At 37.1% G+C, this 22,565-nt stretch overlaps 1 protein-coding gene across 2 annotated transcripts in view; it reads left to right on the top strand.

Annotated features, from left to right (window-relative positions):
• LOC106521108 (partitioning defective 3 homolog) overlaps positions 1 to 22,565 on the top strand; it is a 330,008-nt gene that overhangs the window by 161,980 nt on the left and 145,463 nt on the right. For both annotated transcript variants that reach the window (XM_014013528.1, XM_014013529.1), the window contains 1 exon segment: positions 151 to 288. In XM_014013528.1, the coding sequence (XP_013868982.1) occupies positions 151 to 288 (138 nt within the window).

The raw sequence follows: 22,565 nt of genomic DNA, 5'->3' as shown, positions 1-22,565 counted from the left end.
ATAGATAGATAGATAGATAGATAGATAGATAGATAGATAGATAGATAGATAGATAGATAGATAGATAGATAAAAAAATCCTATTGCAAACTTAGTCTGACTAAATCAGCTTCTGAATCACAGTAGCTCTGCCCCTTCTTGTACATTGCAGGGTAGAGGAACCCAAGCCTATCGAAGCCTTCCTCGGAATGCGAGTGGCTGGACTGCTCAGTTTCATAGAGAGTTGACCCGATCCTCCCTTAGTGCTAACCATCCAATGGTGGACCGATGGCTTGACCGACAGGAACAGGTAGGACAGTGGATCARCACTAAATTATGTGATCACATTGTTTTAAATTGAATAATTAGACAGAGCTAATACTATAGTGTGTAGAGGTAGATGTATAGATTTAAAAAATGAACCAAGTTATTTTTACTAATCTGGAAAGTTATTCACTGAACCAAAACTGATTAATTTTTCCCTTAATACTGAAATTCTGTTTAATGTAGCAGTAATTCTTTTATTTTAAAACTCATCATGGCAGTATACATTTTAAATGTAAGACTTACAAGATACATGATTTTTACAAAGATACAGTGATCCAAATAATACCTACAAAATGGAAAATTGACAGTGGATAAGATAAATCTTTCATTTCCTCATGTAAAAGGCATTCACTAGAATCAGAATTGGTAAGAGTTTGTAAAGCTCTGTGCTACAACTTAATAATAAATCCTGAAACACCTCAGTGACCTTCACAGGCCACGTCTGAATGCTCTAGTCAAATTTAAGTCACTACTGAGTAACTTTTGTGTCTACCAACAGATCAGATGTGCACTTTTTGTCTTCTAATTGTCACATCTGTTTTTTAAAGACTTTTAGATAGTCTCATTCCTAGCTGTTGTCATTTGTAACCTTTTAAAATTATTTAGTTAGCCCGGAAAAACAAAAATACTATCTTAAAATGGATAGATGGATAGACAAATATTTTATAACTTGCAAAACAAAATATGCATATTAATAAACTTTACTAGAAACAGTACTCTTAGCCACYCATCTATTATTCATCTGCTCTTATTGGAAAGGCATAATAGAGTCAACCTAAAAACAGAATCTGAAAGTATATGCATTCAATAATATTCAGATGAACACATTCTATCTTTACTTTCATTCCCTTGAACACACATCCCTTCTAAAAGTCATCTGCTTAAAGGGGAAAGCATTGAAATGATTATAAAGACAAAATAATTCAACTTTACAATGATACAATTGTCATTGACCCTCTCTGAGTTGTACACTAAACCCTGTGAAGTTATTTCTCACAAAACAGAACACAGATGATCTTTGGCAAGGTCTTCAAGTGCATATTAAGAATTCAATGGATTCTCCATTATGAATGATAGGTCATAGAGTTTTGAGCATACACACAACTTCCAAAGTTTGGTTGTGGTGGTTTATTATCATAGTTGCAGTATTGTTTTCATGGATGTCAAGACATGGTTGCAGCATATTTATGAATTTTGGCCCTTTGACACCAGCAAGAATTAGAAGCAGAGCTAGAAATGCTGGGGCTCTATTGGGCTGGAGCTCAGCTGCAGACTGAGCTCAACGGAGGAGCTTTGTGTAAATAGGTGGTGTTTTGTACAACTGGGTAGTGCTACGTACCAGAAAGGGTTTAGGCAGCTGAAAATGGCTACAGCAAGAGATTCAGTAATTTCTCAGACATGCATGACTGAGTCAAAGCAACACTCTGTGTGTTGTTTTTTATGAAGGAATGACATTATAACTTGATATAAAGCTCAAAAAAGTAGATTTTGTATAATATCACCCCCTTTAATGAAAAAAAACTGGAAGCCCAYTTCAAAGTATGACATGGAAATCTTCACATATCAAGAAGGAAGAATGTAATAAAACGACATGAGTAAGCAGAAGACAGGGGTTGACAAGTAGAAAGATCCATCAATAATCACGCCTCTCCAGGGACTGTATAGAAAGAGGAAGAAGCAGGTGGCAAGAAATTCTGCAAGTTCCTGTTGCAAGATACATCAAATTTCATTATCAAGAGTCTGAACTACCATGTGTACCAGACTCTCTGGGACATCACTGAATGTTGTAAGGAATCAAAAGCAAACATTCTGTGAGACAAAAAGACAAAACCTACAGTTATAATTCTAGCTAAATTGGACTAATCACATTATTTGTTAAATATGAGGTATGATACAAAATAAACTTTTTTGAGCTTTATATCATGCTATAATGTCATTCCTTCATCCAAAACATACACAGTGTTGTTTTGACTCTTTCATGCATGTTTGAAAAATCTTTGAATGTCCTGAGGTAGCCATTTGAAGCAGCCTAAATGCTTGCTTATACAGTGTCATCGCCCATGCATTGCTCATGRCCCCCAGAGCACCGCTTTCCCTCGCCTCCACCACTAGCAGGAGCAACAATTAGCAAACACCTGGTGGAACTGCTTGTCTGCTGAGTTTGTAATACTAACTACTTCTCTGTCCAGTCCTATTTGGATTACAAATGCCTTCATTGAAGGGCATGTATTTTTGGATGCCAAGATTAATAACTGACAACGCTCCTAGGCGAGATTGTCAATGGCACAAAGCATTGTAGTGAAGATGAGAGTGTTGGAGATAGAGGCCAATTTCAAGGCGTTTAAGTAGACTATGATATGAAGTCAGATTTATTTTTGATATGTACAGCATTTTCATAACAACTGAAGGTAACATCGTTACTTGATTGTGGAATAGAATCAATGTACGTGGAAAATACACAATACCCCTCCTTAAATGTTCTATAGATATTGCAGTTAACTCATAGCTTGAATGTCTAAGGGCACAACAGTTGTGCAGAAGAAATCTGACATTGTGACAGCCATTGTGGGACTTCAGTTTTCAAGTCATGGCCAACCAACCAAATATAATGGTTCTAGAAAAGGAGAGAAAGACAGAAGTTGTGATAAATGTGGAAATCCCCACTGACWGAGGCATACAGCAGAAGGAGCATGAGAAGATTGAGAATTACCAGAGGCTGAACAAACAACAGAAGATGGTGTTCAAAGTGAAATCCAAACCCCAGAAGAAATGGACTCATTAAGGGCTTACTCTTCATTTATATAGATGTAACAAATAACAGGATTCTCAATAAAGCTGCTGTGTTTGTAGGTTGAAACACAGTCAGTGACTGGCAGACTTCACACCTCGGTGCCATGAAGTAACAGTGGATAGTCATTGCAGGCTTGTGTCTTCACTTTGCACCTCCTCGCTCTGTTGGTACTTTATGATTGACTCAGCGTGTGGATGGTCCCTCTTCTCCCCAGTCTGTCAAAGGAGAGAAAATATGCTTCCTCTAAAAGTTATTAAAAGTGACAGAGCCTCTCTGCAGGGAGAGCAAAAATGACCTTGAGAAGTGTTGAAGTGCTGAGCTTGATGAGCAGATTTTGCCCAGTTTGTGTGGAAGTCTCTACCTGTCAGAATCAAATATCTGCTCTGACTTGTACAGGGCAGGATTTATACATTTACCTTTTGTAAGAGAAAAAAAAAAAAAACAGGGGAATGATGTAACTGAAGATGAAAGTATATAATTAATAACAAAAAAAGAGGCAAAAAAGCAGGCGATTGATATTCTTTTGGCTTCTTTTGCAAATTTATATTTAGCTTTTCAAAAGTCTTGTCTGCAGTCATCAATTTGCTGAAAGTTTGAGTCTCTTTACTTCATACACCAGCTTTCTGTTTCTGCATAAACATGTTTGTAAGAGATCCTGATATAGTAGGTACTGAAAACAAGAAATTAYATGCATAATAATTAGTTCTACAGCGGTAAAATAGTTTTAATAGTTTTAATCCTGGTTGAATTTTTGATAAATATCACTGGATAAATGTAAAGTTCAAAATTAAAACCAAAATGTTGCCAAACCGAGCCTGGTATAAAGGTTTCTTCAGCCTTGTGCTGGGTAGCAGTGTTTTGTATAACTTATAGTTTTATATATTCAGTTTATATTTTCAGTCATAAACTAATAAATACATCAGTGGCAGGCTGAAGTGTAATTTCCTGTCTGAGAATTTATCAGCATGCTGTCAGTGCTGTGAATGAAACTGTTGATCCTCTGATTAGAGGACCATCTCCCCACTACAAGAGGCTAAAGTCGTCCAAAGTAGCATTACAGGGAAAGGTTAGCCTGTCCTAATCTAAAACTCAATCTGGCACACATGAAATGTATTTTTAATGTTTTCGCCTGTTTTGTTTTGCACCATGTTCCTGACTGACCACTTCTGTGTCACTAGGCCTGTTCACAAAATAGTTACAACAGACAAGCTCCTCTGTGAGCTGCCTAAAGCCTGTATGTGGTTTGGCCTTGGCTGAATCTGTCTCCATTAGGTTCCAACTGTGCACAGCCATGCTGTTTCAGTACCTCCACCCTGGTGGTGCTAAGCTGGTAGAAGCGAGTACAGCACACTTACTGTTATGACGTCAGCAGAATGCTGTTCGTGGATTAGCTCTTGAATTGATTGACAGAGGAAAGGCAGTACTTGTGCAAACTTCCTCTGGAGAGAGACGCTTTTGTTTTGGAGTATGATCACGCGGCACGATACGACATGGCAAAACCAGTGATAAAACCATGGTCTAACTTGTTTGGGGATGTTGGGAAAGGGAGAACTTGCAAACACTTCCTGGAGAGAGGTGAAGGAGACAAAGCCGAGCAGCAGATACCATGATATGCCAGGAGATTTCAAACAAACTGGCTGCCCACAGTTACACCAGCATGTTTTAACAACACTGCAATAAAAAAACAATATTAAAATAAAAAAAAAGACAACAAACAAAAAGTAGTCCTACTGGTAAAACTACAACATTTTTTTACACAACAGCTGAAACCACTGTGGACGGTCCACCCATAATCATGCCCACAGAGTGAGGGACACACTGAGATGGACACACACACACACACACACACACACACACACACACACACACACACATACCTAAGCAGAACCGAACAGACCCAAAACCAAATAGAGTGGAACTCAAGTTCAAGTTCAAGAATTTTTATTATCCCCGAGGGGCAATTTGTTGTACAGCCAATATACATAATAACAACTAAACAAAAACATTCATACACAAAAATCACTTTGCTCATGGAGGAGAGGCTAAAATACACCAGTCCAGCCTACCACGTCCTGTGAAGGTGTATTCTTACAGAATGAATCCGTCATTGCAAAATGTGTGGTGTATAACTAAATAGAATTTACACATTAATGGCTCTACAGTAAAATGTATGTTGAATGTTTCTGAGTCAGAATCCTGTATTTGGCTGGTTGCACAAAGTGTATGTCATAATTAAGTCACACTTAGAGTCCTGATGCTGGCCTGCACCAACACGTCGACTGTTTTGGTAGTTGGAACCTCTCATGGCGGCACATAAACATAACAGCAGCAAGTTGACTTCAAACCTTCCATACAACTTTTGTTTTAAAATAAATTACACCTAAAAAGGAATGATAGGCCTAAGGCCTAATATGACAGAGTTGTGTTAAAGAGGCTACAAGTCAAACAACTTTTTGGACTGAGTCATGAGATACGAACTGTTAATTAAAGGATCTAATTTCATTAGTTGTAGTTGAAATGATTTTTACACAAATAGTGCAAGAACATAAATTTGTTTAAAAAATCAAATGAATAAATCATTTCAAATCCAGGATTTAAGTTTCAGGTTAAAAACACTTGAACAAATATACAGTATACCTAATAATATTAGAAGATTATTATTTTAGAGCAGGGGTTATACCAGTAGATTTATGCAAATATTTAATGTATAACAGCAGGAATGCCACAGCTTGAGTCCAGGCGTGCACACCGTGTCTAATTCCCTATGCTGGTTGTTTGTAATCCGACAGCTGCATGACTAAGACGAGTCACAAAACACAAATCTGCTTATTAGATGTGAAAGTGTACCTTTCTAAGTGGCACCTTGTTTCACTCACTCAAAATCTTGATCGCTGCTTTCCCTCCCACCCACCACAGTTTGATATTTTGTCTTCTTTGTCTTTTCGATAGGCACGCTGCGCAGCAGCATAAGATTGCGAGATAAAAATACACAGTGTGTGTTAATTAAAAAAGAGCTGTGATTGGTGCTAAAGCATTGGTGAGGATAATGAGTGTACACACGCAGACACACAAATACAAACACTGACACACATACATATATGCCAAGGTTTTAGGAGAAAAAAAAACACCCTAATTAGCAGTTCTTTGTTTATTGTGAATTATTTGTCTGCTATGCTTTTTTGTTATACTTCACGTGTAAAGATAGAGGAAAAACAAAGAAAATAAAAAGTTGGGTCAAACTAGTTCTTCACTTTTTTTTAATAAAATTTGAAGGTTTCTATGCAGGTGGCCTTGGCATAACTCGCTCCTAAACAATTTTTACATCAAAACCCAAGTTTTGTAATAAATGATTTTTTGATAGTTGATCTGTGTTAAGCAGTTTTGCTACAGTATTTGGTGCTATTCTACTCCATTTATATTTAATTAAACCCTCACAAATAAGACAAACCTGATGGCATTGAGCAACACATATTCAAGTGTCTGTCCATTGCACCACTATAAGCTGCTCGTTAAACCCACCGGCTCAAATGATTGCAACACAATGCGACAAAACATGATGGTGGAATTGACTAAAAAGGGTTTATTAACACTAAAAGACAAGTTCCCCTTCAAAAGGAAGGGTGTGGCCCATTTAGGCAGGCCACTTACACCTGCAGACTGTTGGCATGATTGCAGGTGAGTCTTCTACTGGAAGAGAAATAGGCTGTGTCTCAATTCAAGGGTTGCATCCCACATAGGCTGCATTTGTTGGCTACATACTTCACTGCACCATGCAATAGGTGCCTACTGATGCGGCCGACAAAACCCTGAAAACACAGGCTGCATCGCAAAATATTGTTGTGGCCGACAATATCCCAAAATTTCTTGTGCCGTTAGAAAACCAACTAACTAAGCAAACCCTTGTAATACTTAATAGAGCTCAGCTTCATGGATAAGTGGACAGAAAAAAATACCATTGCTTAAAGAAAGAATTAAGACATTCTATTTGGAACTTAACAACAACAACAAAAAAAAAAATAAACGTATTGGAAACTACCTATACAAGAAATTGCTGTAGTCTGTTGAGACTAAAATAAACCATGTTGTTGACTATCAACAACAACACCATCTCTGGCACAAATCTAACATTTATCCTGTGAAAACCATCTCTATAGTGAAGCATGAGGGTGGCAGTATATACAGTGAGAATACTTCTCATTAGCATGGAGACAAAAATCTAAAATCAGGCTGTTTGAGTGGCACATTTCACATATAAAAGATGCAGTTTTACATATAAAAATGCAAAAAGGACCAAAGGTGGACTCACAAACAACTAACTTTTTGTCCCAGAGTAAATGAAAATGAGTCAAGCTAAGACATATCTAAGGTAGTGATTGTCTGTGATGGAGTGTTTTTTTTATTTGAATGTTATTCTAAATACATTTTGTGTAAAATTTTACTTTTCTCGTTTTTCTTTGTAAACATTTATGATGCTTACTGAACACAAGGCCATTTAGTCTGTATTTATATCAGACAGTTGTCTTTTCTTTAGCTAACCAATCAATAAATTCATTTCAGTGTTAAATGGTTCAATCTGAGACTTTACAAGCTCCTCCTTTTCACACACACTCTTACACACGTACACACACACACACACACACACACACCTTGCTAAATGTGGCATGGAGTAAAGCATACTTTATTGGCCCTATACACCAAGGCCTTCTGAGTTATTTTTCATATAAACAGCTGACGCTAATGCTGGCCTATTATCCCACTGATGAATGTTAATGGGCCTTCCCGCTCAACATCACACACACACACATTTTGATCAGGTTGAGTGGCTCTCTACTGTTATTTTGTGGCCTTGATGAGGAACCAGAAGCCATTATCATGTGCTGTATCAAAGTCTGGACTGACACCAGCTGTCACTCATAGTAGGATTTAACCCAATGAATGGTCTCCACAGATAACAGAAAAGAGGGGCGTCTGCACTGTTTGTCAAGATCATTTTTTTGGGATTTTTACAGTAGTGAAAGAGAGACCTTTCAGTATATACTATATAGTGATTTCCATTGACATCAGCCAGACCAATAAAATTTAAGTTTTCAATTGGACTCTTGTAAACCTAATACACAAAACCATGTCCCTTAAACCAACCATTACTTAGGTGAACCATTATTACCCTAGTAATGTGTGCTTAATTCTTAGTGGATTTGTTTGTGAGGGAGCTCACTCTATTTTCACTGGTTTGCTGGCAAAGCCCACACAGTCTGCAGGCCCTGGGGCAAGCTCCAGGCAATGCTAGAGCAGCTGAGCAAGGAGAGACAACTTTAGAAAATGCCACAAATTCTGTTCACCTTGCAGTCTTTCATTTTTGTTTGTTTTTGTTTCTGCTGTGCCTTTCTCAAATGGCTTTTGTTTGCCTACATTGCTATGGTGGATGAGGAGTGTAACACTACCAATAGATTTTAGACAACATTTGATGATGGGGATGGGGRCTTGTTGCATGTAAGACAGTGGACAGAAAAAAAATAGTAACCCACTTTCTAGAGCAATACATTCAGTTTTGCCGTTAGTGCCTGGTGTGCAGTGTCAGAGACGATCTTGTACTCCTTTAAAGCTCAACACTTAATTCACAACYAATAACACATAGAAAGGTCAGACACTTCAAGAAAGGTTGGAGATAAATATGATGGTCCTCTTGAGGGTTTAGCCCACAGCAAACCAGTTCAGTGTTTTCACATGTGAGCTGTGTCTTCAGTCAGGGTACCTCTGACCAATAAGTGTGGCAGCATATTTGACCAAATTCAAGAAGCATAATTTTTTCTTTCAGTTTCACACATTTATTATTTCTCTCATTCTCCACAAAAATAAAGGTCTATTTCATTTACTGTACGTACAGTACAGATTTTGCAGAGTTCATTAGTTGACACTCAGTGACTGCATAATTTTAGGCCTAAATAAAATTAGTTGGTTTATAAAGTAATTTTATCTAAATTAAAAATGCACATGTGTGAGCCATTCAGGTATTTAACCTAATTCCTCAAATATATGATCATTAAATATGATTTGCCTTTTTTCAGTTAATATCCATAGTCAGGATGAATTACATTTTTAGAGTTTGTTAATGCTTTTCAATAGCCTGGCCTTTGCCTTCCTACACAGTTCTGCTCAATTCTAGTTTTGCTTCACTGCTCTGTGTGGGATTTCTCCCTTAGACAAGGATTTATTTGGGAGAATTTTTGTCCGGGCCAATCAGAGAACAGAACGTTGATTTTCTGTGCAGTGTCTGCTAGTTAGTTTAGCACACGGCAGTGGAGGAAGTGAATGAAGTCAATTCGTGTTGATAAGGCTTCCAAATTAAATGAAATTTGTCTGACAAAGCAGCAGCTCTCATTTACAGTCGTCTCGTTTGGCTCAATACTTTTCTCCTCTCAGTAAGGTTGTTTACAGTGCACACAATTTCTGGTTAGCTTCTTAGTTTAGCCTCCTTCACAGTGACACATCGCGGCCAACCGATCCAATCATTTTAAACTTCAGCAGAGGCCACGCCTCCAGCAAGAATCGCTTCTCTATAGCCGAGAGTCCAGACCCTCGATCCAATCATTTTAAACTTCAGCAGAGGCCACGCCTCCAGCAAGAATCGCTTCTCTATAGCTGAGAGTCCAGACCCTCGTATGAAGCAAAGTGAAGGATGAGGGTCTGGTTTTTACCAGGCTAGCTTTTCAATATTATCCATAACCTTTTGTACATGCATATGTTGTATTTAAAAGACAACTAATACAATTTGAATATGAATTTATTTTATGCATTTTTATATTGCTAATTGGTACAGATTATCATTAGCTCATTTTAAAAATATTTCCAGACCATATTCATCACTATATATTTTTTTGTTTCTTTAGTTTTTGTAATTTTATGATGTTGTTTCTTCATGTTGAATTGGAATGAAAAAAAAATAGTCAAGTTGTGTTTATCTAATAAACCAGATTTGGGATTGTTCATTTTTCAAGTGTCTTTTTAAAACTTCAAAAGTTTGCCATTTAAACCATTTTTTGCTCTGTGAGAGCAACATTTTAAAACTTTTTCTGAAAGAGTCATCAAAATTAAAAATTTAAGTTTGTGAGTGTCTTTAAATCAGAATAAAACAGGTAACATTCACAACAATAGTAGTGTCATCTACCCAGTTTTACGAATAGACTGCTAATGAGCAATTATAGAAATAAATTCTACTTAACATCTCATTATTAGTGTCTTGGTAAACAGTAGAGACAATCACAGTGAGCCTTACTGTGCTGGTTTTTGTGAATGTAAATCAGATGAAGATTAAATTGTTTATTTTCRGGCTTTTCTTCTCAGTAGTTTTTTTTATTGCTTGTGTTTTTTAGACCTTATTTCCATGTGAAAACATCTCTGGAGATTTTCCAATGTTGATTATGAAAAAGTTAGATGTTTTTGAATTTGCTGGAGTTTCCATMCCAGATCAGTAGCTAGCACTATGACTTGTATTTCAGTGATCCACATCTGCGCCTAAATCATGAGCAGATTTATATCTAAAATACTGTAGTGAATACACATACCCTAATATGGACTGAGGGTGATGTTAATTTGCTCCTGCACTTGAAAATAGAGTAATACAAACAACCATCTGCTAGCTGCCATTGTTACCGTCATGCAAGTGCAGAAAATCTTTTGACTGCAGCCACTCATAGTGCGCATGGGTGACATTATATAAGTTGCTGTTTCCCTTGATAGAATGAGATGCYTTTCCAGAAACTCCACTCTGAGACATGGAGTCAAAAAGCTTTGATGTCAGAGAATGAAACTGCTGTTGTCGTGTACATGAGCGGATGAGTACGGTTTTATCTAAAAATGGTGTGTAAAAAATCTCCACCAACATAAACACACACATATATACAAAAGCACAGCTAATAGCTGAATGAGAATGATGGAAATTTGTGTTTTACATTTCTAAAGAACTTTAAAAGTTAGGTAAAAGCATGATGCGAGAAGACACATGTATCTTCCAAGGGCAGTGCAGGAACAGGCCACCAGCAGGGAACTTGAACTGACTAAGATGGAAGTAAGATGGAAATGCTGCTCTACTCAGAAATGGGAATGAACCTTTTTGAAAAGAAATGAACAAATAAGCTGGTATTCTCTCTAGTTCCATTACAAAGCTTCTTGKCCTTCTCTGTCCTCTCTTAACAGCATATCTTTTGTTTGTTCTTGTTCTTTATTTTCCTTTCCTTTGTACTTTATTGAAAGCTGTGCAACTCACGCCTTTCCTCTTATCTGGTTTGAACAGGGGCTGAACAGACTTTTTTTTTTCGATTGGGAACACTTCGGTCTATCAGCAATTCAGAGCCGGAAAATGTTTCACTTGTCTTGCTCTTTGTGTGCAGATGTGTGGTTAAAACGTTCAGATTGCGTTTGACTGATTCAGGCTCCAAAGTTTTGTTAGCTGAAAGTTTAGAATTTTTATTTATTTTTTATATTTAGAGTATGTGCAAAAATACTAAATATAGTGTCCTTGGGAATTTGAAAATGTCAAGTGTTCTGTTACAAAATGTTGCATTAGATATTTAACTTTTCTTGTTAAATGCCTCCTAGCGAGGTCAACACAAGGCACATGTTGACTTTGGAAGCATTCAACAAATGTCAATGTTCTTTTTTTTGCCTTAGCTGAAAAAAAAGTCAATGTTCTTAATGCTTCACAGGATGGAAGTGTAGCATATATGATGTAGGTGATAATGGTAAGGTAACGTGTCTATCATCTAGAAGCTGCAGCTGCTCTGAAACTTTCCCAGTCACTCTCTTGCTCTTCCAACAAAGAGCGCCGCCATGTTTTTTTAGAACTCAAATCCCACAAAATCTTGCAAGAATTCCCACTTAGTCAAGATAATAGTAAACAAGGTAAAACTWCTGTATATAAGATGGAAAGAATGGCCTCAATATCTAAAAATGACTGGGTTACAGAAGGGTGGGTGATCATTACAGCAATAAATTGGAAGCCTAGAACTCTCAACCCCTTACCTGAACTGAATAAGCTTTTTGGATGAAACATCTTCAAGAATCAAGCAAAGACCATACAGTGTGTGAAAAACTAAGTCTACCATTACTGCTTCAATAAAGTTTAGGAAGATAAGTGGCAGCCAAGTGCTTCTAATATTATGCATGTGATTAATATTATTATTATAAGCAAAWYTGACCATGTAGGCRGAATGTYATTARATAAAATCAAGCTACTCTGCTTTGTAACATGGCCACTAATGGTTTTAAAACCAATTTTAACTAATACTGTAGTAGCAGTAGTAGTACAGTAGTTGTGCTGCTACAGTTTTTCAACTGAAGCTAATATGTTAACTTAGGTTCAAGAGCAGGACCACGCCCAAAAACCACACTTCCAGCTTCCCTAGCAGCCTATTTATTCTCTGCTCACCCATTCCTCTCAGATGCGTCAACCCCACCTTCCCTTACTCTCTACCTCCTTTAGCTCATCCCTCTTCAACCCCTCCCTGCAATAAATCTTTAAACTTATGTCTTCYTGACGTGGTCCTTGCTAGTGAACTAAATTGTAAATGTTTCTATTGAAAAAAAGTATCACTACACTGGGAATAAAACACTACACAGCCGAATAAAAAAAGTTTACAAGACAATCTAAATACAAAAACTTACAGTATCTARGCAGTTTCAAATTCTCACAAACATGTTCAAGTGAATTCCTGTAGAAACAAACCAACTTGAAGACTTATTGTAATGGATCAAATTTTATTAGTGCGAAAACATAAACCAGTTCATCTAGATTTTATCACAAAACTGCATTAGTAAACGGCTGCTATACTGATTCAAATCAATGCATTACTTTAAACCACTTTAAAACATTAAATATGAATGGAGACACTGTTTTTCCCAAAACAATTTTTTTTTAACTTTAGAGGTTCTGCCCATTGTTTACTTTTTCTACATCTACAGCACTGTTAGCATCTAGTTTTGGTGACGGATCTCCTCACCAAAGCTAGCCGTGAACGTGTTAATTCTTGATTAGAGTTCATGCATTTGCCTTCTTCGTTTTGCTCTGTGGAGTGAGAAATCACTTTCTCAATGAGAATAATTGAACACGGGCAGGGGGGAGCCAGCTCATTACCCACAAATCACGGGGAGCAGGGGCACCTTAGCTGAAAACAATAATGACTTCGGGGAATAGAGCCGGGGCCGCCAGCCTGGAGCCAAACCAGCGTGGGCAGCAGAGAACAAAGCTGGGAAAGAAAGCTACACACTCATCTCAGCACTGTCTCGGAAGTTGAAATAACWCTCTGCTCTTCTTTCCTGTTGTTTCAATTGAGTCAGTCTGCTATCCTCTATGTCCAACTTTGGAGAGAAGTACACGTCAATCCCAGGTCATGTGTCAATTTTTCCAGGTCTACTAAAGGCTAAGGGTTGATACTGTATATCTATACACTTCAGTTTGACTGCCCGAGATAAAATTAGTATGTAAATGTTGAAGTAAATCTACTAAATACAAATATTTTAAAATCCTGGGCAATAAAGAGTGAATAAAAATATTACGTGTATACGTTTTTGAGTTTTCCTAATGGAATGGACTCATTTCTGTACTTCTTCAGCCTTTATTTTTTCCCTTTCATTTTATATGCCACACAATTCCAGCCAGCACAAAGTGCCAAATGAGTCCACTCTAACATAATGAGTTCCATTGTCACAATAGACTTTTCTCGCTGCTTTATGGGACCTATTTGAAGGCCAATACTTTTAAGTTGCTGAATGAATGTTATAAGGCCCCAGCCAACAGTAAACATCCACATCACTGTGCCTCAGAGAAGCCARAAGAAGAGGTCTCCTTGTCATCTTTGCTTTGGAGACTCATTTCATTTTCGTCGTCCGAAGAGCAAAGCGGTCACAGTTGGATGCCAAGCGAGAGAAATAAGGTTTCATTTTAGAGCCATAGGGAGGAGTATGGGGGTCTGTTAAACTCTGAGGCATCTGAGAACACAATTTTTTTGAGTTACCTTGGTTTTTACTACATCTGTTAATCTGTAAGGGTTTTGTTTTGTGTTTTGTTTGTAGATTCATGTTCTGTATTCTAATAAGGTTTGTTGATCTTTTATTCTGGTAATGTATTTTCCTTGTGGACTTTGGTAGACTTTTGTAATTATTTATTTCATTTGAGTAAGTTTGAGATTTTGCACACACTACATTCTATATTTTAATTTCTAATCATAAAACCTCTCTTTTATTTGCAAACTTCTATTCTGCTTTTTTAAGTTATTATTCATTGGTGTATTGTCTTTCATTTGATGTTTTCCCATCCATCAATTTAGCTTTTTAATTTGGTTGTTTGTTACTGCCACTTGTTTGTATTTTTTTTAGGTTTTCTAAATATATTTTAATTGAGTTCCTGAATGACAGTTCCCTTTATTTATTAAAATGAGTAGTTAATGTAATCTTTTTTTTGTTTTGTTTTTTACATCCTGCTTTCTTACTGATTTCTCCTTTTGGGTTCCCTTTGGGTTACATGTGTCAAACTTGAGCTCTTGCTGCACAAATGTTTTGGGACTGTTCAAAAATTATGCTGCAAGTTTGTGAGTGCTTCAGCAGRTCACACAAGGTAGACTAACAAATCCTTCAAATGAATTGAGACATTTAATAAGTTCTTTGTGAATGCTGATTGCAAASTAGTTTCCAATAGTTGTTGCCCAGTAAGATACTGGCTTTACTTCTAGCTTTTGCTATTGTGTGCTGAAGGAAATTTGTGATCAATAAATGGAAGTCTGATTAATAGCAGAAAACCAGTTGATTCTCTTTAAAAACTTTATTCTCGCCTCTCTGACTTCTTTCAGCTCCACGGCAGCACAGCAGTGAGGCTTCAGCATTTTCTGTGGCATTGTTTCAATAAGCTTCTGCAATGTCACAAGATTTTTTTTTTTTTCATCCAGTGTAGCATTAATTTTTCACCAAGATCTTGCATTGTTGATGGTAGAGTCTGACCACTTCTCCAGATTCTCAGTGGACTCTGTGGAGCCAACACYTAAGGGAAAWTTATGTCTCATGCTCCCTGAACTACTCTTTCACAATTTGGGTCTGAGGAATCCTGGCATTGTCARCTTGGAATATGCCCATGTCATCAGGGAAGAAAAATCCATTGATGAAATAACCTGGTAATTTAGTATATCCAGATAGTCAGCTTACCTCATTCTTTGAGCACATACTGTTGCTGAATCTAGACCTAGAACCTAGAACTGCAGCAACTCCAGGTCATAGAGCTTAGTTAAATCCAGGTGGTAACATTTTTTTTTTTGGCCAGGCTGTGTATGTCTCTTCCTGGTTACACCCCTGGAGGTGGTAACTTTTATGTCAGACGTTAGAATGTAACCAACCTTGTCATGAAGACAGAAAGAACACATCGATTAGACACACCAACTCTCATTCTCTGTTTTAAACCATATGGCTGCAATGATCAGAAAGTATGATATACAAGACTTTTTCTTCTATTTGAATTGTAAGTACACAGGCCAGGGGAGCTGTTGTGTTGAATAGCACCCCTGCTGGGCTTCATCACAGCATCCTTTTCCTTCATGCATTTATGATTTCAAATATGTTGARAGTATTTCCATTCTAAAGGAAAGGGAGCTTGAAAACACGTTTTCTTACTGATATTTCTGTATGAAGGATTTTGAGGAAAGACTCCTGCTGACATGGAATTGTCATCAGCTGAATGAACAACTCTGCTACATCACTGTATTCCAAAGGACACATTCCTTTTGAGCTCTGTTTGGTTGTAAAGTCCATGCAGCTTAAGCTATACAGTCACWTATATTTATTTTTTGTGATGAAAGGCAAACAACACACAAGACGTCTCTGTGTTTCCCTGACTGCCTCTATCCTAAAGCGTGAGCTCTCTGCTTCTTGCTTTGAGGTCTGAATCATTGTCCGAGTGGCTTAAGTATAGGGTTAAATTTTGTAACTCAATTTCTAGTTAGATGTGTTGGTCTTCGTCTTGCTTTTGGCTGAGAATAATATGTACATGGCCAACTATGTGTATTAAAGCCATTTTCCAATCTAGGAGTGTCCCAARACCAGTACAAGTATGTCAGTTTAGATGCTCACCAATACCAAGTTCTAACTGAGTTAGAACATTAACATTACTAAATCAAGTGAAATAAACAGAGTTATATAAAATGTTGCAATATTTAAAAAAAAAATCTTTCAAGTTGTATAAATTTTTAACATGGTGTACAAAAATGTGTCCTTACTTTGAATTTGAAGCCAGCACAGAAGACAACTTCAGATTTTAGACTTGAACATTTATTTGCAGACATGTAGAGTTTACCACACATACCTCAGATCTGATTCATTCCTGGAGAACCAGTAAGAAAAGGGGCCACAGAGTGACACATTTTATTTATTTATTTATTTATTTATTTATTTATTTATTTATTTATTTATTTATTTATTTATTTATTTATTTATTTATTTATTTATTTATTTATTTATTTACCATTATTTAACCAGGCAAGTCCCGTTGAGATCTCAGATCTCTTTTTCAAGGGAGGCCTGGTCCTAAAGGCAACCTGTTGTACATGTTTTTGTGTTGTGGGGGAAACTGGAGTACCCTGAGAAAACCCACGCAAGCACGAGGAGAACGTGCAAACTCTGCACAGAAAGATCGAACCCAGGACCTTCTTGCTGTGAGGCATCGGTGCTAACCACTGAGCTGTTGTGCCACCTATAACCCCTACATAAACCACAGCTGTATGCCAGAGTTAAGTCCCACCTCATATATGATGTTAAAAAAACAAGGACATAAACATGTAAAACATTACGTGTTTATATTGTTGGAGTGAGACACGCATAAAAATAGGGACTTTTAGATTCTCTGTTCAAAGTTAAGGATAACTATTGATCCAACGTATAAAATAAAAGAGAATATCTAAAATTCCAATAATCAGTCCCAAAATATCCTTCGATTGAAATGATAAACTTTTCACTTGAAATGTAAATTYTAACACAATGAATGCTGTATCCATACTGGTATCGCTTCCAGGTATGAGTACTTGTAAAAATGCTGGTATCAGGTCACCACTACTCCTAGCTGTATGCACTACATGAWTACTGCCACCAATCATGGTGGAGTAAAAAGTCTTGATGTTGATATCTAAAATGTGTGTACTGGTCTGTCCTGTTGGTTGAGATACAAATTTGTTGAGCTGTTATCTCATTGGTGATTGCAGTCACTTGTGTTTACACCATCTTTCGATAATCCAGTATGTTATCTCTGCTTCTTTTTTTTTTGCTTTCAAAGATGTGTTAAACATAAAGAAATGCATCAAACTTACAGAAGTGTTTAATTTTGTTTATGTTTTTTTTTAACTTTACCAACCCAGACAGAAGACCTGTTCCCTCTATTCACCATATTTTCTTTGCTCTTTCCTTTGGTGCTACAGTCTGCTCTGCTTCATATCCACACCCCACTAGTTTTTCTTGGGACTGCTAGATTACTGTGACCGTGCTCAACCCTTTTGGGATCTCTCTTTATTACTGGCCCTCTAGAGCTCCCCCTCCCCATCTCTCCGCAACATCTTCACTTAGTCTTGGCTAGGAAGAAAGACTCCACCAAATGGCTTTTTGTCCCCCCTCCTCCCACATCCAAGAATTTAAGCGTCCAATTAGAACTAAATTGAAAATGCCCCCTACCCTCACCCCATTCTGCTCCCATGACACGACAGATGAGGCCTCACTCAGAACTCACTACACCTGCTCAAACAAGGCAGCAAACAAAGGTTGATCTGTAGAATAGACCATTTACTTTCTGTAATAACGTGCTGTGTGTACTAAAGCTGCATTTTCCACTAAATTATTCATAGTTCAAAATCCTTCACCCTCATTGTTGTCTTTTAATTTATTCCCTCGTCAGGTTAGGTATATTTAGGGTTTTAGGTCACAAAAATCCCACAGTAAACAGATGACATTCTCTCTTCATAATCCTTTGGTGTTATAATTATTATGGGAAACATTTGCATTTCTGGTAGCTCTTGCATAAAGTGGTTCACGTAGAATTTTGATAGCACAAACAGCATAGCTTTCATACAGCTCAATGAATCTGCGTGTTTTCGATTTGATTATTTATTGGAGTAGCTAATAAAATAATTTAAAAAAACCTAATTTATTTGACTACAATTAGGGTCTGTACCATGGGTTCTCTCATTTAAATTCAAACAGCTGCTATTAGTTCAACAGGGGTAACAGTCACTGACTGACCTTCACAGTTTAAAAGATGGATTAAATGTTCTGAGCAATGGAAAGCAGACTGTCCTCCTACTTAATAAGCTCAAAATGATGATTAATCTGTGAAAAGCCCCACCGAGCTCTTTTTTAATGCATGGTTAAAGACCCTGGATTCATCTGGGATCGTCCGCTCAGCAGGGTTGGGCACTCAACTGGCAAGATTGGTTGCTTGGAATCAACCTTCTTCAAAGCCAGGAGATAAAGGCATCACATTTTTAAAAATATTTTTGATGCAACAGGAACTCTAAACCTGCTCTAATCTCTTTGACATCTCTTTGAAGTGATTCTTTACTAAACAGTGCATATAAATTCCAACATTTATAGCATTCAAATGTAATATTTACAGTGCTTAGATCTAAGAAGTGCTCTGGATAGTCACTGCTGAATATAACTTAATTTACTGTAATTCTTACTTGGTTTGAACCTCCGGCTTTCTGTCACAGGAGTAGTCTGCTCCTGTTTCAACTGTTATTGATGAGGTTTGGAGAAAAATGACCTGGGCCTCTCAGTCCACTTTGTGCTTTGGTTATTGACCTGGTGATTGATTTAGGCCCTCATAATTAGCTGGCCTAATGTAATTAAAGTGCAATTTCACAATACAGTAGGCAAAACCAAAGAAAGCCGTGTCATTGATAGATCAGCTCAGGCTTGATATGAAACAGACACCAGCAAATGAGATATTCCGCACAGCAGGGTTCCCAGATACAGAGATGAGACTGAAGTCAGGAGACAAAGAAGAACAGGTTCTAACTATCTGTCCACAAGAAGTCTGTAATTCAACCCTACACATGTCACTGTTCAGTGCTGATGTGGACAAATGCAGACTCACTTCTCTGATCTAATTTGCTTAACAGCATTACAAACCTGTCTTTCCTTGTAATTGGCCTCAAGTAAATTTATGTCAAAATGCAAACTCTTCTGAACCAGAAAGCATCTCATTCCAAAACCCAACATGAAYGAAACAACTTGGAGGTTAGTAATAGTTTTTTTGGCTACTGAGGAATACTGCAGTATACTGTATACTAGGGACGCAACAATTAATCAATGCCCTCCTGTGATGAATCAATTCATAATCAATTATAACTGCTTAAAATGGGAATTGATTCATAATGAATATATTTAATTGATATTGTATAACAGTAAGCTGCGTCCAGTGGTGGACAGCACTAATCTAAATATTAGTTGCACTATAGCTCTAAAGCACAAACACAAATATTTAGATCCCCTAATTCTAAAGCACTAACACACTGAAAAAAATAGCAAAAGCTAATTCTAAGCACTAATATAATCCAGTTGAGACATGGAACATTCTTCAGAGTCACAATATTTACTGTGTGCAGAATATTGTCACTTAGTGCCCTTGGCGGGACAAATGGGAGTCACCCACAGGTCACATTTGGCCCACGGGCCTTGAGTTTGACATGTGACCTTGTAGATAACTGACACGCATCRGAGCAGAATGTATGACAGCTTTCACACTCAACTGTGAACAATAATGTTGATCAATAACATTTAAAGACCTCAGTTAGTGCTTCTAAATGTAGCCCATAAATTTAGCAAATGCCGTTCCACTAATGAATTTAAAAAAATAGCAAAAGTCCTAAAGCACTAATCAAGAAATTAGTTCCCCTATTAGTGCTTTAGTACTTTAGGGGAACTGTGCCCACCACTGGTTATGCCTTTAAGACAAATACAATTTGATACTTGGTAACTTTTTTTTTTGCAAAATGTTTTGTGATGACATTTTCATTTATTTTAAAGCTAAATTCTGCTACTAAGATAGACAGTTACAGTTTGATACAAGAACAAAAAATGCTGATGTTAAAAAAAAGAGGAACACATTTTATTTGGTTATCAAATGGCTACATTTCATTTTGTTGAACAAAAAGTTGAAAATAATCATAATCGTGAACTTAAAATTGATAATCAAATTGAATCGAGGCTTGGATCACTTGTTTCATACATTGAAGATTCCCAAAATCTCTTTAGGTCATGAAGCACTAGACTATGGGATGTATGCAAATATGACCGTGTAAAGTTATGAAAAGATTGTGATATATCGTACATATTATGGACAGGCTACCGCAATTGGATAAAGAAACTGAAGCCCTTGTTATAGTTGTTGTCATAGCAAATATCAGTGTTTTTGCATAGCAATGCTTTTACCTTTGGTTAATTATACAGCTTTATGGCCATTAAATTGCTGTCAACTGATATCAGTCCTAAAAGCATGACTCAGTGGCATGATTGCAACTTCTTTCTTTCTGCTGACAAGCTATTAATTGCATTATAGGGAATCAGTGGGTTGGATGAAGGTGGTCATTATGACCCTTTTATCATCCACTAAGCAGTTTACCTCTTTACAGAGCCTGTAATCTACCTCGGTTCCCTACATAAATGTAAATAAGTGTCTTATACAGTCTTCGTTACTGTGATGCATTCGTTGCTTTAATGGTAATGGAGTCCAATGGACTGGGGACAAAGAAAGTTTAAGGATGCTGACCAAGGCAGGGCTGGGTTGTTAGGTTCAAGAGTCAGATCAAATTTATTAACTGGATGGGTTTTTTTTGGCCTTTTTTGACTCTGATTATAGTTAATTCTAAATGAATGGCTATAGAGTGGAAAAACAGAATAAAGCTCATACCTTCTCACATACTTCTCACACGGCAATTCTACATGCTAAATGTGGCATGTTTCAGAAGCTTTTAAAAATCTGTTGTCAGAATCAAATGTAGATGAGAATACTTTTTGTCCAACACCATAAAGCTTCTATTAAACTCTGACAGAAAATAGTAGGATTCTACCCCTAGGTAAAATGGAAAACTATTAGTAATTGTTGCTCAAGGTCAAATGAGCTTTAATAGGACTATTAGGTGTTATTACCAGCTGCTTGTCTTTGTATGTCAATGCCATTGTGCAGTGCAGCAGCACTGTGAAGTCCCATTTGGTCCTGCATGTTGTACAGTGTTAAGTTGAACTTCAGTCCCTGGCTTTAATGAGGGCGCAATTAAGGCTTCCTTTCTTTTGAGGGATAAAAATACCCCTCCACTTCTAGTTTTATTTTTTTCTCTCTTTAATACTTTCACTCACCAAACGCAAATAGCTTTCACATGTTGCATTTATATGTTACCTTTGCCTGGCTTGATATTTCAATAAGAGGTGTATGTCACCCTGCACAATTTTTGTATCCTAGTTTTAGCTGTTCAAWTAAAAAAAGACTCTTAAATATTTCAAGTTATCATTTCTGTAAATGTGTAAAAACTGCTGATTTTTTTCCCTTTTCCATAAAGACAACTGCAACATTGTCTAAATGGGATTTTTTAATTTGTATTTTTTTGTGTTCAYTGATCTCAAAACAAATAGCATATTGTAGGGCCCCTTTCACACTGGATGATGACACAAATACACTTTCCACAACTTTCTCAGCCAATTTGTAAGACTTCCTTCAATCTAAAGACAATCATGATGCTGTTATTCTCTTATTATTCATTAAAGATTTATTCTGCAATTTTCTGTATGCATTTCTTGCACCCTCACAATGCTCATTATGTCAGCAGCACATTTTTGGAACAATTGAACCACATGCCCTATTTCAAGTCATTGCACAACTCTTTTGAACTGCATCAGAACAGCTTTGCACCAGAAGATTTTTCCATTCTAGCATGGCGCTAATGCCATGGGTATCGACTCTCCTTTAGGCTGTTTTCATAAGCTTAATATGATCACAGTCCTCATCTAGGTAAGAGCATGTCTAAAAACTTAATGACCAAGCCATGTTTGTTTGTTCTGGCCCCACATCATGCTCTTCAGCTGCTGCCACCACACTCCAATCAGGACATACAATGTTACCATAATGAAACATTTCCACAATCATGCTAAGGATTATTGGTGCATGTCCAAATTCTTCCACGCTTTTTCACTTGTAATGGGGTACTCATTGTTGTCTAACCCCAGAATATTTTGTTAAGGCACAGCAAAGACTGCGCCATGCTCTGTCTGATTTTAAACATTGCAGTGAGGTCATCATCATGTAAATTYGGGCCTAAGGATACTTGTGAAACAACCTGACAGGGATGGTTGTTTCTTACAGGAAGCTGCCCACATACAGTGGTTTGCAAAAGTATTCATACCCCTTGAACTTTTCCATATTTTGTCACATTACAACCACAAACATAAATATATTT

This window comes from Austrofundulus limnaeus, unplaced genomic scaffold, assembly GCF_001266775.1.
Source record: "Austrofundulus limnaeus strain Quisiro unplaced genomic scaffold, Austrofundulus_limnaeus-1.0 Scaffold103, whole genome shotgun sequence".
In the NCBI taxonomy this organism is placed as follows: Eukaryota; Metazoa; Chordata; class Actinopteri; order Cyprinodontiformes; family Rivulidae; genus Austrofundulus; species Austrofundulus limnaeus.
Note: the sequence above shows the minus strand (reverse complement) of the source record. Positions and strands in the feature narration are given on the sequence as shown.